General features: G+C 50.6%; 4 protein-coding genes across 4 annotated transcripts; 2 read left to right on the top strand and 2 right to left on the bottom strand.

The window, feature by feature from the left end:
- Window positions 1-619: 619 nt before the first annotated feature.
- LOC120952065 (methionyl-tRNA formyltransferase, mitochondrial) lies at window positions 620-2029 on the bottom strand. The gene is made up of 4 exons (XM_040371180.2): window positions 1783-2029; window positions 1501-1707; window positions 1123-1424; window positions 620-1043 (listed from the first exon to the last, which is right to left on the bottom strand). Exons 1-4 carry the CDS (start codon window positions 1938-1940, stop codon window positions 682-684), a joined length of 1029 nt encoding a protein of 342 aa, XP_040227114.1. The 5' UTR covers window positions 1941-2029; the 3' UTR covers window positions 620-681.
- A 1297-nt stretch (window positions 2030-3326) lies between these two features.
- On the top strand, window positions 3327-6524 carry LOC120954533 (nucleolar protein 14 homolog). Its single transcript, XM_040374645.2, has 2 exons — window positions 3327-3896; window positions 3982-6524. Exons 1-2 carry the CDS (start codon window positions 3494-3496, stop codon window positions 6027-6029), a joined length of 2451 nt encoding a protein of 816 aa, XP_040230579.1. The 5' UTR covers window positions 3327-3493; the 3' UTR covers window positions 6030-6524.
- A 1912-nt stretch (window positions 6525-8436) lies between these two features.
- On the bottom strand, window positions 8437-9627 carry LOC120953881 (peroxiredoxin-2). The gene is made up of 3 exons (XM_040374274.2): window positions 9413-9627; window positions 9098-9306; window positions 8437-9019 (listed from the first exon to the last, which is right to left on the bottom strand). Exons 1-3 carry the CDS (start codon window positions 9443-9445, stop codon window positions 8557-8559), a joined length of 705 nt encoding a protein of 234 aa, XP_040230208.2. The 5' UTR covers window positions 9446-9627; the 3' UTR covers window positions 8437-8556.
- A 2911-nt stretch (window positions 9628-12538) lies between these two features.
- On the top strand, window positions 12539-14004 carry LOC120953875 (protein windbeutel). The gene is made up of 2 exons (XM_040374261.2): window positions 12539-13020; window positions 13102-14004. The coding sequence occupies exon 2, from the start codon at window positions 13128-13130 to the stop codon at window positions 13938-13940; it is 813 nt and encodes a 270-aa protein (XP_040230195.2). The 5' UTR covers window positions 12539-13020; window positions 13102-13127; the 3' UTR covers window positions 13941-14004.
- Window positions 14005-15363: the final 1359 nt, after the last annotated feature.

Below are 15363 nucleotides of genomic sequence, written 5' to 3'. Positions count from 1 at the left end.
CAGTTTGGTCTTTGCCTCGTTTATCTGCAATCCCAGGTTCTCTGCCGCCTGCTCGATCCCTTGGTAGGCTTCTGCTACACAAGAGAGCCGCAGACCAATGATGTCTATATCATCGGCGTACGCCAGGATCTGGGTTGACTTGTAGAAGATGGTACTGAGAGTTCCATTCATCTACCTTCACCTGGCAAGTGACGTTGGTCATAGTCATTCTAACTAGCCTTATCAGTTTGACCAGGATTCCAAAAGAGCTCATAGCTTCATGGTGTCGTGTCTGTATTCTGCCATCTTCTCCGAGATCTGGCGCATGGTGAAGATCTGATCAGTGGTTGAATTTCCGTTTCGGAATCCTCACTGGTAGTTTTCGACTATCTCTTCGACGTGCGGGACAAGACGATCCTGAAGGATCAGGGATAATTTTTTATAGGCGGTATTCAACACCGTAATACCCCTGTAGTTATTGCAATCCAACCTGTCTCCCTTATTGTATATGGGGAAGATGATGCCGAGATTTGTTATCCCACATCTCAGTAACAATTAGATGAATCGCGATTTCTGCTCGTGCACTCGTCCCGTGTGATATTGCAGACCTAACAACGATTGAGCCAAACGCGCTAAAACGTCGCATTAAATAAAATTTCCTATTCGTACTGCCTGTTTTTAACTATCTCTTAAATCGCGTTGTCACTTAAAGTACCGGTCCGATCGGTTCACCTTGCTCAGGAAGCCGTTGTAAAAGTCTTGCCCCGACAGTGTCTTCTTTCCGCCGACGGATAGCTGCAAGAGTTCTAGCGCTCGACCGTCACCGCACCGAACCAGCAGCTGCCTGCTGCGCTTGGAGTATTCGAGCTGGCCGGGCCGGTCTGCCGGCACTGCGGGTACCGATTGCGTGCTGTCGAAGGATAGTTTAAACAGCTTCACTAGCTCCCCCCCAAAGTTGGTGAGCAGTGGGCGCAGCCCGTACAGGGCGCGGTACCGATCGTACACGCTCACCGCCGTTGCCTGGTGCCATCGGATTTCCGCAAACTTTGGATCGATTTTCGGCGCTGTGGCGGTTGCAAGCGAACGAGAAAGAAACGCGTTACAGCATACATAGTAGCAACAGCGTAACTCCCATCAACCTACCATACGTTGCCTCCGCATCGTTCTGCACGGTTAGCCGCTGGTAGTAGCCCTCCAGGTCCTCGATGCAGGTGACCAAGCAGTCGGCACCGATCGCGGCCAGCCGGTCGTGCAGCTCGGGCATTAGCGTGTCGCGCCCGATGCTGACCGCCGACTGGAGCAGTATTTCCCCGACGTCGAACTGTTTCGGCTTGATGCGCATGATGCTGATGCCGGTCCGCTGCTCGCCGTTCGCGATGGCGTGCACGATCGGGGCCGCGCCGCGCAGCTTGGGCAGTAGGCTAGCGTGCACATTAAGCATTCCCCTGCGAAGATGAAACCGAAGCGAATGCATGAGTCGGGTGGACACCAAGGTAAGGGAATAGACGGGGCGGTGCCTACCGATCGAAGCAATCGATGAACGTCTCCGGTATGAGGTGGCCGAACGAAACGACCACGCCGAGATCGAACCTGCCGGCAGTGGCAGGCGTACAGGCGGCCCAATCGTGCAGCGGCAGGCCGGCGGCTCGGCTGTACTGCTTCACCGGGTTTTTCGCCGCCTTAAACGACGTAACCACCTCGAGCCGCTCCACTCGCCCATTATTTACTCTACGGAGAGACAGGGAAGGAAATTCAAAGCTGTAAAAGCGTTCCGAGCGAACGTTCCGACTATTGTGCACTTACAGATTGGTGTGAATGCTTTTCAGACTTGGCAGTGAGAAGTGGTCCGTGCCGAAGAACAGCACCTTGAGGCGGGAAACGTTGGCAAAGTGTCGCTGGGCGCTGGCGTTGGTGATGCTGCGGAAGATCGAACGCCTTGGGCGTACCCGGCTCAGCAGCATTCTGTGCGGCGAGTGCAATTATGTGATTTCATTCGTAAACAAACCCGCTCCTTGGCTCCCTGGTGGAAACATCACAACAAAACCGAACGACAGGTTGACAAACCGGTTGCGCGTCGGTCACATAGGAAGACGTAACATTTCGGTAAAAGTAACGCCTCTATGTTACATTGGAGAAGCGTTACATAGCTTATAATATTCCCAAGCATATTTTTATTATGGTTTTATCATCCACGCGGCCGAGCAGTGTTGGTTATTGAAATAAAAAAAAGTTATTGAGAACTGTGATGAAAATATAAGCTAATGCCTAAGTCTATGAAAATATTGGGGGTTCAGAGAGATAAAAATGAGATAAAAATTATATTATCTTGTACAACCAGTTTTTTCTAGTTTTTTTTTTAATTTTAGTTCAGCGATTCATGAGAAATAGCCATCGAAAGATAAAAAACCCCTTAAAAACATGGTTGTCAAGAAACGTGTTCAATAAGCAGAAAAACAAACATATTCAAAATAAAGGTAGTCCCCGAGATACACGGCAATTGTCATATGTCATGATACACGGCTATGCCAAATAATTTCCTAATTGATCGCATGATAAAAACCATTTCAATAGATTTATTACTGCTAAAATCAGTCAGAATCATATTAAATTATTGATTTGGTGTCAAAAACCACCCCCTACTTGCAAAATTACACGAAAATTGGTGATATTTTGGCTGGAAATCACGTGATTCGACTTATGCGGAAATTCGAGATACGCGGTATCTTGCGGCCGTTTTCGGTCCCAATTAACCGTGTTTCAACATGAGCGTTTCTACATACATAGAGATGGCAGGTGCGAGATGCCTGTGAGATAATTGACAACCGGTTTTTCACTCGGATGTGTCTAGAAGCTCCGAATGGTGCCGAGTTGAGACTTTTGGAAAGATGGCGAAAGCGATTTTAATCTCAAAAATGAAGTAAAAAAATTTATCCTTTTTTTAATGGGTACTGTGCTTATTAGACTGCAAAAGGATTAACTATGTTTGATCGTCCATGATAAACTGTAAATTCAAAATGATCTCAGCTCCTTCGTTTTTTGCATACCGAGGAGATTTCTCTCACCGAAAATGCTACATTGATTTTGCTTTCAATATCCTTGTTTTACCAACAAGTGAGCAAATAAATAAATAAAGAATAAATAACAACCTAAAAAAATTAAAATAATGAGGCATAATTATCTATCGATTTACTCATGCACGAAAATAAAAACGAAGTTGAACAAAAATGTTGCTTGGGTTTGAGATAAACAAGCGTTACGCGTAACGCTAATGTAACGTAAAGTGATGAGCTCCATTTGTTTCGCCATTGTTTACATTACGCGCTCCGTTGACAGATGCCCGCAGTCGTACAGAGCTGTCAAAGGCGGCGGCAGCTGTCAGCGGCAGTGTTTATGTATCGCACAACACGTGCTAACAGAGCGACGCAGGACCGGGAACCACCAAGCTCGGGGTTCGGATTTTTTCCCCCAGCAGACTCGCGCGCACAAACATACACAACAACACACACGCGGAACCATGTGCGCCAAGGTGAGTAGAAAGGCGGACGCGGTGCTGCGCCGGAAGGCGGCGGCCACCGTCCGGAAGCCGAACCCGTTTGAGACGGTCGTGATGAAGACGAAGCACGCCGTGCTCAACCGTGGCACACAATCAAAGCGGCCCGGCCAGCTGCACCGCCTGTCGCATGAGAAGCGGGAGCAGACGCTCGGCAAGGAGTTCGCGCTGCTGCACAAGACGAACCAGTTTATGGACGCGCGGCAGAACGGCCGGTACGCCCGGCAGCCGTCCCGCAAGGAGCAGGCGAAGGAGATGTACAATCTGAACCTGACGCACGGCGGCCGGACGATGCACGAGATCGAGCACCTGGACGACGTGCCGGACGGTGCCGATGAGGACGAGGACGAGGACGGCATGCTGCAGGGTAAGGGCTGAGAGCCAATTGGCCGGCAGCTGCTCGGCTTGTTTGCTGACGTGTGTGTGTGTGCGATTGTGTTTTTTTTTTGCAGATGCCTTTACCAGTGCGACACACTTCGGTGGCGGTTCGGACGACGATTCGGGCCGACCGGCCGGCAAGGACCGCAAGACGGTGATCGAGGAGATGATTGCGGAGAGCAAGCGGCAGAAGACGGAGCGGCAGCGCGAGAACGACGAGATGTACGAGATGCGGCTGCGGCTGGACGACGAGCTGAAGAGCCTGATGCCGCAGTTCACCGAGCACATCCGGCGGGATAGCGAGCGGCCGAAGCCGGACGATTACGACCGGGCGCTGCGCGAGATGGTGTTTGAGCCGCGCGGTGCCCCCACCGAGAAGCTGAAGTCGATCGATCGGGCGGCGGAGGAGCAGAAGCGCCGGGAGGTGGCCGAGCGGGAAAAGCAGCAGCGGATGCAGCAGCAGGAGGCGCAGAGGGTGACGCAGGGCGCTAGCCGGCCGATTTCGGCCGACGCGCTCGGCGATGACTATCTGGTGGAGGGAGAGGGCGAGGAGGAAGCGTACTATGGCGAGCCGGATGGGGATGACGTTCGCAACGGATCGGCGCCGGATGAAGAGGAGGAGGAGGAGGATGAAGAGGAAGATGACGAGGGTGAGGAGTCGGATTCGAGCGAGGCGGATAGCCTGTCGGACCTGAAGGCGGCAGTGCAGCAGGAGGACGACAGTGAGGACGAGCAGGACGCGGAACCGGAACCGGAACCGGCCAAACAAATTGTAGCGCCCAAAGCGAAGGCCAAGCCGGCGGCCGTTGCGCCCACGTACACGCTGCGCATGGTAGACGTGCCGCGCGAGTACGAACAGTTTGCCGAGCTGCTGGACGGGCACGAGGGTGACGTGCAGGGGCGGGTCGGTGTGGTCGCGTCCATGGTGCACACGCTCCGGCAGAAGCCCTTCCTGCACAAATCGCGCTGGTCGGTGCTGTTCGCGTACGCGCTCAACTACCTCGGCGTGCGGTTTGCGCACGCCACCAGCGCCACCATTGCGGGCGAGTTCGAGATGCTGCACCTGCTGACGCCCCTGCTGCACGATATCGCGCAAACGGACCCGTCCGGCATTGGCCGGGTGTTCCACAGCGTGCTCGAGGAAAAGTACAGCGTGTTCCGGAAGCAACCGCGGCGCTATCCCGATCTGGCAACGGTCGTGCTGCTCAAGCTGGTCCCTGTCCTGTTCTCGGCGTCCGACCGGCGCCACTCCATCGTGACGCCGGCGCTCGTGTTCGTGGGGGAAATTCTGTCCCGCTGTCAGGTGCGCAACCGGCGCGACATTGCCCGCGGCCTGCTGCTCGTCACGACCGTGCTGGAGTGTGCGGAGCATTCCAAGCGGTTTCTCCCGTCCACCGTCGCCTTCCTGACCGGCGTGCTGGGGCAGGCGTGCGCCAAGGACGCCCTGCACCCGCTGGCAACCGTCGGGCAGCCGTTTAAGCTCACCAGCCTGCAGCTCAGCGAAGCGGACGTACTGACGGAGGCGGACGCCGCCACGACACAGCTCACCGGGCAGGATCTGCTTCTCGGGCAGCTAACGCCCTCGTTCAAGGTGCGTGCCATCGTCTGCACGGTCACGCTGCTCTCCGCCCTCTGCACCCAGCTGGACAGCAATCCCGCCCTACCGATCGTTGCGGCCCACTTTCTGCTCCCGCTGCACGCTATCCGCCAGGCGCCATCCAGCCAGCCGGTGCAGACCGCGCTCGACGAAACGATCGCGCAGCTGTCCGCGCTGGCCGGCCGCACCCTGCCCTACCTGGCGCAGGCGAAGCAGAAACCGAAACCGCTGCGGCTGCTCGAGCCGAAGATTAACCCGGTGTACGAGGACATCCGGCGCCGGCCGAAGACGGCGGTGCCGGTGCGCGAGCAGCGCCGCAAGCTGCAGCAGAAGATTAAGAAGGTGACGCGCGGCGCCAAGCGCGAGATACGCCTCGACAACGAGTATCTGGCGAAGCTGCAGCACAAGCGGCGCATGGAGAGCGACCGCGAGCGGCAGCAGAAGGTGCGCCAGATCTTTAGCCACGCGTCGCACCAGCAGGCCGAGCTGAAATCGCTCGACCGGCGGGCCAAGTATCGGAAGTAAAGGTGCGCGGTTTAGGTTAATTTAAATGCTAAGGCTGTAAACGGAGGCGGCGCAGGTTAGGAGACGTGCCTAAAGAGGACGAGCCTACGAGACGAAAACTAAAGAAGTGTTGTACGAAAAAAAGTGTTAAATGCGGATTGGAAGATAAAGCTGGTTTCGGAAAATGAAGCCTGCTCGAAGCGTTCATCACACGTTGGAAGAAAAGTGTGTAGAATTTTAAGCATTTAGAGTTAAGAGCTAGTGAGATGGTGCGGGTCAAGGAGGAGAGCTGATGAGTATTTGGACATTTGTACGAATTTGCAATCAGCGATGTGTTAACAAAAATCGGTAATATATTGTTACCAGTTCGTTTTGTTCGAGTCGGCCGGGAAATCCCTCTCTCTTAATGTGAGTTTTAAGGTTCCACTGCCGTGTGCAGGTAGTCGCTGTCACGAGAATGTCGGGAGGAAGAATAGTGAATAAAAATTTGGCCAAAATGTTCGATTATCAATGTAATCATTGATGGAAGTTAACCTTGATTTAGAAATAGAAATAATAACTCCTTTAGGTTATGGGGCCCAGGAGCGCAATCGAAGTACACATCGTGCAAGTGAGAGAGTCGTTTTTATGCAGAATATGCAATACCGGACTTTAGTTTCGCTTGGAAAATGCTGCAGATCAATCCCAACAGTGTGGGTGATGGAAGCAGAGGAACTGTACGAGTTGGTAACGGTAATTATTCAGGAAGCGGAGGGGTGACACTGCGAGCTATGGAATAGTGGTGGGAGCTCGGAATCGGACCTTACCGATTCCGAATTCGGAGTCGATTCCAGAATCGATTCCGCGATCAGAATCGGCTCCGGAATCAGAATTGACCTGGGAATCACAATTGGTCCTGGTAACGGATTCAGGATTGACTCCAGGAATGAAATTAGCTCCGAAACGAGAATCAGTTCTTGCATTGAGATAAGAAGTATCAGGAGCAAAATCAGTCCGGGAATCTCCATGAGAGTGGATCTTTTGAAAGTAAACTTTGATTCTTTGTGGCTATCATTACTTAGCATCATTGGACCCAAACGTCTATTCTTGTCAAGACGTCGAAACCGACTCCGTTTCGAAGCTGATTTTGACTTCGGAGCCGATTCCGATTCCAGAGCTGATTCCGGAGCCGATTCTGATTCCGTTACCGATTCCGGAGCTGATTCTGGGGCCGATTCCGATACCAGAGGCGATTCCGGATCTACTATCCAGAATATATTCCAGAAAACTTCAGAGCTAGCCGGAATCGATTCCCGAGCCTATTCTGATTCCGGAGACGAGTCCAACTCCGTAGTCGATTCCGGAACCAATTCCAGAGCTAATTCCGGAACCAATTCCGGAGCTAATTCCGATTCCGGAGCTGATTACGGAACCGATTCAGGAGCTGATTCCGGAACCAATTCCGGGGCCGATTCCGATTCTCAAACTGATTTGGGAACCGATTCCGGAGCTGATTCTGGAATCGACTCCTGAGCTAATTCCGGAACCAATCCGTAGCCGATTCCGATTCCCGAGCTGATTTCGGAAACGATTCCGGAGCCAATTCTGATTCCGGAGCTGATTTCGGAACCAATTCCGGGACCGATTCCGGAGATGATTCCGGAACCAATCCGGAGCCGATTCCGATTCCCTAGCTGATTTCCGAAACGATTCCGGAGCCGATTCCGATTCCAGAAATATATTCTACTATCCAGAATATATTCCAGAAAACTTTAGAGCTAGCCGGAATCGATTCCCGAGCCTATTCTGATTCCGGAGACGATTGCAATTCCGGAGCCGATTCCCGAATCAATTCCGGAGCTGATTCCGATTCTCAAGCTGATTTGGGAACCGATTCCGGAGCTGATTCTGGAACCGATTCCTGAGCTAGTTCCGGAACCAATCCGGAGCCGATTCCGATTCCCGAGCTGATTTCAGAATCGAATTCAGAAAACTTCGGAGCTAGTCGGAATCGAGTCCGCCGAAATCTTCATTTCCTATCACTACAATAAACTATAGCTTGGTGCAGACAGCAAGGACACCGAAACAGGCTTTGGAAAATTTTAAAAAGGCTGACCCGGCGCATTGAATAGCTACGGAAGCTGACAAATATCCGTTGGTAGTGGATTATTGCTCCGTGGAAGCGTACGTAAATGAGTTGATGTGTACCAGTAACAAGCTAACGGATGTGAGGTGCGATCCGAAAACACTCCGTAACAGCAGTTTTCTAATTCAAGGGTAAGGAGGGGACGTTAGATTATTAAAGAAATCATTGATCGAAGTAAACCTTGATTTATAAATAGCCTATAATAAAACATGATTCCGTTCCCATCGTTCATCAAGCGTAGTTGCATTTCCCTAAACTCCTTTACAAAATAATAAAAAAAAACGCAACACAAAACCACCCAAGTAAGCTTTGCAAAAGGAAATGCCCCAGGCCACTCGAGCCCTTGTTTTTATTATTACATAAAGAATGTCACAGGTATATGCTGCTCCTGGTTGCTCTCCCCCCGAACGCCGCCACCGTGCCTTACTTGCCGTGCTTTTCGAAGTACTCGCGCGAATCCTTCGGGTTCGGCTTGATGGTGGCCGCGTTCGACTTCGGCTCCCAGTTGGCCGGGCACACCTCGCCGTGCTTCTCCACGAACTGGAACGCCTTGATCAGGCGGAGCGTCTCGTCCACCGACCGCCCAACCGGCAGATCGTTGATCGTGATCTGGCGCACCACGCCGGCCGGATCGATGATGAACAGGCCGCGCAGCGAGATGCCGTCCGGCAGCAGCACGCCGTAGTCGGCGCTGATCCGCTTGGTCAGGTCGGCGAGCAGCGGATACTCGAGCTTGCCGAGCCCGCCCGCCTTCCGCGGCGTGTTGATCCAGGCCAGGTGGGAGAAGTGCGAGTCGACCGACACGCCGACCACCTCCGTGTTCAGCTCCCGGAACTCGTTGATCCGATCGCTAAAGGCAATGATTTCGGTCGGACACACGAACGTACTGGCGGATGGGGAGAAGGAAAAAAAAAAGCATGTTGATCCCGGCTGGCATGCCGCATACACACACATACACACTTACAAATCGAGTGGGTAGAAAAACAGCACCAAATATTTGCCCCGATAGTCGGCGAGCTTGATTTCGCGGAAGTCACTGTTGACGACGGCGGTACCCTGGAAGGATGGGGCGGGCTGCTGGACCTGGGCCACCGACAGCGTCCGGCCGGTGTGGAGCAGGGCGTTGCGCTGGAGGCAGCCCCGGGCAGCGGCTGACGTGCCGAGTCGGGTGCACTACGGAACCGGGAGTGGAAATGTTTAGTTAAACGCAATTATATAATGAGCCGAGAGCCACTAAATGTAAACAAGGTGAAGGTGGAGCGGCCTGGCTGGTACGTACCGCTTGGGCTAGCTGGCGAACGAGAAAGGACATTTTGAAGGCAGAGCACTAAACGATGGTCGGATTCGGCTGTGGTGTGGATGGTGTTGCCAATCGTGCACTAGCAGCTAGCTGATTGTGGCACTGTGACCGAACGTTTCGAATGTTCTTTATTTTCAGCGCGTGTGTGTTTGCTGCGATATGCCGGTTCACAACGCGGTCAGTGTGGCCAGATTTTGTTTAGGCAGTTTGAGCTGCATACAGGTAGTGCCCGAGATACGCGGATTCATAGATACGTGATATTATTAATTTTACAGTTCTTTGAGCAAATTGTACTGATTTGACACATCAAATCAAGTCGTTGAGTACATTGAGCGTGGTTGCTTATTTTTCTTCTTCTTCTTCTTCTGTTAGGCGACAGGTCCCAAGTGCCACAAATCCACTAATCGACCACCAAACGGGTTCTAAACGACTCAAGCTCTCAACCTAAACGAAATATAGAAAGACTTCGTTTAGCAGACGGCAAACGACTCATGCATTCTAACATAGTAAAAAGCTGGTGGCGCCATCTGTTGGTGGGCTACCCAACTAGTGGAGCTTCCTCGCTTGGAGGAGAGCTTTCTCATTCCCTCTATACCCAAGTGCCACAAATCCACTAAACGACCACTAAACGGCTTCTAAACGACTCAAGTTCTCTACCTAAACGGAATATAGAAAGACTTCGTTTAGCAGACGGCAAACGACTCATGCATTCTAAAAATAGCGAAAAAGCTGGTGGCGCTCTCTGTTGTGGGATACCCCAACCAGTTGAGCTTCATCGCTTGGAGAAGAGCTTTCTCATTTCCTCTGTACTGTTGTATGGTTTCGCATTGAAGTTATGCATCGCTAGAACTAGAACGCCGATACGATTGTTTAAATACTAAACTCCAACGGAAACCACCAGCACTGAAGCAAGTGAGATTTGAGTAATGGTCGTTGGTGTTGATACCCACGTATCTGACCACACGACCATTCATATAGATTTTTGCTCAGAAAGTTAGAAGGCTATATAGGTCATGATTAGATGAAACTTGTCGAAACGCATTGCAAGAAAAGGATAGCAATATAATAATCAGTTTTAATACGCCATCTATTGATCAAACCAATGAAGCTGTGGAGCTTTCATTTTTTTTCTATGGATATTCAATTTTCCAGGCGTTTAAGTTTAATCTGTGGCGCTTGGGTACTGTTGTATGGTTTCGCATGGAAGTTATGCATCGCTAGAACTAGAACAGCGATACGATTGTTTAAATACTAAACTCCAATGTGAGCCATTAGGTCCCAAGCGCCACAGATTAAGCTTAAACGACTGGAAAATTTAATATCCATAGAAAAAAAATGAAAGCTCCACAGCTTCATTGGTTTGATCAATAGATGGCGTATTAAAACTGATTATTATATTGCTATCCTTTTCTTGTAATGAGTTTCGGCAAGTTTCATCTTATCATGACCTATACCCAAGCGCCACAGATTAAGCTTAAACGACTGGAAAATTGAATATCTATAGAAAAAAAATGAAAGCTCCACAGCTTCATTGGTTTGATCAATAGATGGCGTATTACAACTCATCATTATATTGCTATCCTTTTCTTGCAATGTGTTTCGACAAGTTTCATCTTATCATGACCTATATAGCCTTCTAACTTTCTGAGCAAAAATCTATATGAATGGTCGTGTGGTCAGATACGTGGGTATCAACACCAACGACTATAACTCAAATCTCACTTGCTTCAGTGCTGGTGATTTCCGTTGAAGTTTAGTATTTAAACAATCGTATCGCCGTTCTAGTTCTAGCGATGCATAACTTCAATGCGAAACCATACAACAGTACAGAGGAAATGAGAAAGCTCTCCTCCAAGCGATGAGGCTCAACTGGTTGGGGTATCCCACCAACAGATAGCGCCACCAGCTTTTTTGCTATTTTTAGAATGCATGAGTCGTTTGCCGTCTGCTAAACGAAGTCTTTCTATATTCCGTTTAGGTAGAGAACTTGAGTCGTTTAGAAGCCGTTTAGTGGTCGTTTAGTGGATTTGTGGCACTTGGGATATAGCCTTCTAACTTTCTGAGCAAAAATCTATATGAATGGTCGTGTGGTCAAGATACGTGGGTATCAACACCAACGACCATTACTCAAATCTCACTTGCTTTTCAGTGCTGGTGGTTTCTGTTGGAGTTTAGTATTTAAACAATCGTATCGCCGTTCTAGTTCTAGCGATGCATAACTTCAATGCGAAACCATACAACAGTACAAAGGAAATGAGAAAGCTCTCCTCCAAACGATGAAGCTCAACTGGTTGGGGTATCCCATCAACAGAGAGCGCCACCAGCTTTTTTGCTATTTTTAGAATGCATGAGTCGTTTGCCGTCTGCTAAACGAAGTCTTTCTATATTCCGTTTAGGTAGAGAACTTGAGTCGTTTAGAAGCCGTTTAGTGGTCGTTTAGTGGATTTGTGGCACTTGGGGTAACGGTCAGAACCTCGCCGCATGCGATATTGCCGCATGCGGCAAGAGAAGAATTTTATCAATTTTCTAGCTTTTCAAGGTATTATAATGATATTTTGTTGTTTCTTTATCAAGATAATCATTATTTGATATGATTTTAGACATTTGACATCTGAAATAAAATCGCATGCGGCGATGCGGCAATATCAAATGATTTTGATTTTGCCGCATCGCCGCATGCGACAGATTCGCAAGTGCTGTCATTAACGTCAAATCCCATACAAAACCTTGCGGCAAAATCGCATGCGGTGAGGTTCTGACCACTGCCTAAGTGACAAAAGCTCACGCTTTGCAACATTTGTCAGCATTTTGTCACTCCCATGGCCTTGCACCTATACCATTAAGGGCGGTGGCAACGCTTTTTCGCATGCGATTTTATCGGACGGCCTGTCAAATTGTTGTATGGGATTTGACAGATACCATCGGACGACGAAATTGCACGTCCGACGTTATCTGTCAAATCCCATATAAATCTCGTCCGATAATATCGCATCCGATGAGCGTTGCCACCGCCCTAAATAAAAAACCAAAATCCTTCACACCCTGTAATTTGATAGCTCTGGTCACTCTGCGCGTGATTGAAGTTGACAGTTGGATTGCTTTCGGGCGGCGAGACGAAGAACAGAACGAAATTTGTTCTCTATTGAATTAAAAACATATTTGCAGTGGTTTAAAGAATTTGCTTACAATTTCTCCAAATCAGTTCGATTGTAAAACAATCGAAGTAATTTTTTTCCCCTTCACGCAAAGTGCAGCAACAAGCCAACAGCTTGGCAGCACTGTCAATGTAAACAAATTGCGTGTATGTCAACACGCCTTCTTCTTGTTGTTTTTAGCCGGCATCGGAACTCCCCGCAGGAGCAGCTCTTTGTGCAGCGTTTTGTGCAAGTTCATATTTTAATATAATTGGAAGAAAACCTACTTTTTAGTCTAGTGTACAGTGGAACAAAAGCAGTTAGCGAATTCAGTCGAAAAAGTAAAACAACGTGCTTGCGTACGTGTGGATGGCACAATAAAGCGGACAGTTGCTGACAATTTCTTTTCTTCCTGTGGATTGTGGTCGACGCCTGCTACTCGCTGCGGTACAGGTAAGCAAATCTTTATCCACTCCAAGCCCGGTATCAGCCTTTCATTTGAGCATCCTTTGATTGTTCTTTCTTCATGTGCAGCTCCTTCAGTGGTGGCAAGCGTCATCATGCGGTACGGCCCCCCAGTGCCGGTCGTTGCCTTTGCGCTGCTCGCTGCCAGCGCGCTAATTGCCCCGACCGCCGCCTGGACCGCACGGGGCTGCGTCGATCTCGACTCGTCCACGTTCGATCTCGTGACGCGCAAGTTTCGGTACAGTCTGGTCAAGTTCGATACCGCCTTCCCGTACGGCGACAAGCACGAGGCGTTTACCGGGCTCGCGCTCGAAACGGTCGGCACGACGGACGAGCTGCTGTTTGCGCTGGTCGGCATCAAGGACTACGGCGAGCAGGACAATGCCGACCTGGGCCGGCGGTTCGCCATCCCGAAGGAGTACCCGGTGATCAAGCTGTTCCACGGGGACGGTACGCCGCCGATCGATTTCGCCCCGGCCGACGGCGAGGTGACGGGCGACAGCTTGCGCAAATTTCTCAAGCGCCACACGGCGCTGTACATCGGGCTGCCGGGGTGTACCGAGCGGCTGGACCGGTTGGCCCAGTCGTTCGTGGACACGGTGGAGCCGGCGGAATGGCGCGACCTGATCGAGCAGGTCGAGCGGGCCGAGCGGGCAGAGCCGGACGCGGCCAGCCGAGCGCCCTACCCGATGTATCTGTCGCTGATGCGCAAGATCGTGAAGGAGGCGGACGGGGGACGGCGGACAACCGTCGAGGTGGTGGCCGACGAGATGAAGCGTGTCGAGAAGCTGCTGGCCGGGAAGCTGAGCGACGCGAAGCGGGCGGAGCTGAAGCTGCGCCTGAACGTGATGCTGTCGTTCGGTGGGGCGTCGAGCGGCACGCGCAAACCCGAACGGGCGGAGCTGTAGAACGAATAAAGGCTGCACGTGCGCCCGTGCGCATCTGCGTACGAGAAACGTAACGGGAACACAACGGATTTGTGTGGTTTGTCAGCTGAGAATCGATTTGTTGGGGAGGGAATGGTTGAAAAGTGTCCGTTTGGCTTTATTGCAGAGCTAAAGTTTTTTTTTTGGGTCGGGAAATTTGTTGCAAAAATCAGTCAAACATGAAAAATATGGTTAATTTTTACCTCCCAGTATGATTGGTTGGTACACGGAGAGAGTCGGAAGAGATGCTTGGCACTGTGTTAGCATCCGCTCGGTCGGATGCGAATTATTCTGGGCAGCCAACCTCGCAACATAAGCAACATAGAAAAAAAAAAAGAAACCCACTAAGTACTTATCATTAGATCGCAAAATTTCAACTACAATTAACACAACCCTGTAAGGAGGGATCTCGAAAAAGAGGAGCTAATGCTTCACACACGCCGTTCTTGTTAGCACCCCCCATCTTGCACCGGCAGCGGGCAATGGACGGATGGGCACGGCCAGCCACGCTCTGCGGCGTACGCCTATTGCCTTCGCTCGCTCCCCGCAGCATGATTTCTCCTTTCGCCGGTGCGGCCACACGCCAGCAAACATTCCTTACCGTCGCGAGCGCGAGCGGTGAGAATCGCTGGAAGCCGAAGCGATGGCCGAAGAAGCGGCGCATGGGAAGAAAGCAAAACTATGCTGCCAATGCAAAACCGTTCCGGCAGGGAAGCGAAAGACAAGTGCTTGTGCGAGAAGAGAAAAAACTTCCATCCGGAGAAAAGAGAGAGAGAGAGAGAGAGGGAGAGAGAGAGAGAGAGAGAGAGAAAGGAAGAGCAAAAAAGTCGATCATCTGGGAGGGATGCGCGTCTCTTTCTCTTTGGCCTTTCTTTCTTGCGCCGTGCACGAAAAGACCTGCGGCGGTACCGTGGGGATAGCGAAGGTACTCCCAACCCCCCCCCCCCCCTCTTCTGAAAGAAAGTGTTTCTCAACTTGCTCGCTTTTTGTTGTTGTCGTCGAAAAGGGTGTGCTCATGTTTGCCGGGGCCCCAACAGATAAGGTAGCATAAATCGTTAAATAAAAAAAAATAGATAACTATACATCAGCGATATCGATGGGCTTTTGGGACTTCACCAACCGATCAATCCCAGGCGTAGTTGCAACAGACATCCGGCGACATGTGTTGGGAAAGCAGGCAAGTCTATACGATGTGGTGGTACTCATGTACTCTTCAATTAAACTGTATGGATTTTTTTCTCTAATTTCCTGAAGGAATTGACTAATGCAATAGTTTTCTAGTTGGAATTCGGTCACCAGGTTTTAGTGTTATTTGATGCTAGTGGATGCCGGTATGATGCTAGTGGTGGAACTTCTCGATAGTTATTTGATGGTCTAGGAGATCACTACCCAAGTTTGCAACAGT

Source organism: Anopheles coluzzii, chromosome X (genome assembly GCF_943734685.1).
Source record: "Anopheles coluzzii chromosome X, AcolN3, whole genome shotgun sequence".
Lineage (NCBI taxonomy): Eukaryota > Metazoa > Arthropoda > Insecta > Diptera > Culicidae > Anopheles > Anopheles coluzzii.
The sequence above is the reverse complement of the archived record's forward strand: the minus strand, read 5'-3'. Positions and strand labels throughout refer to the sequence as shown.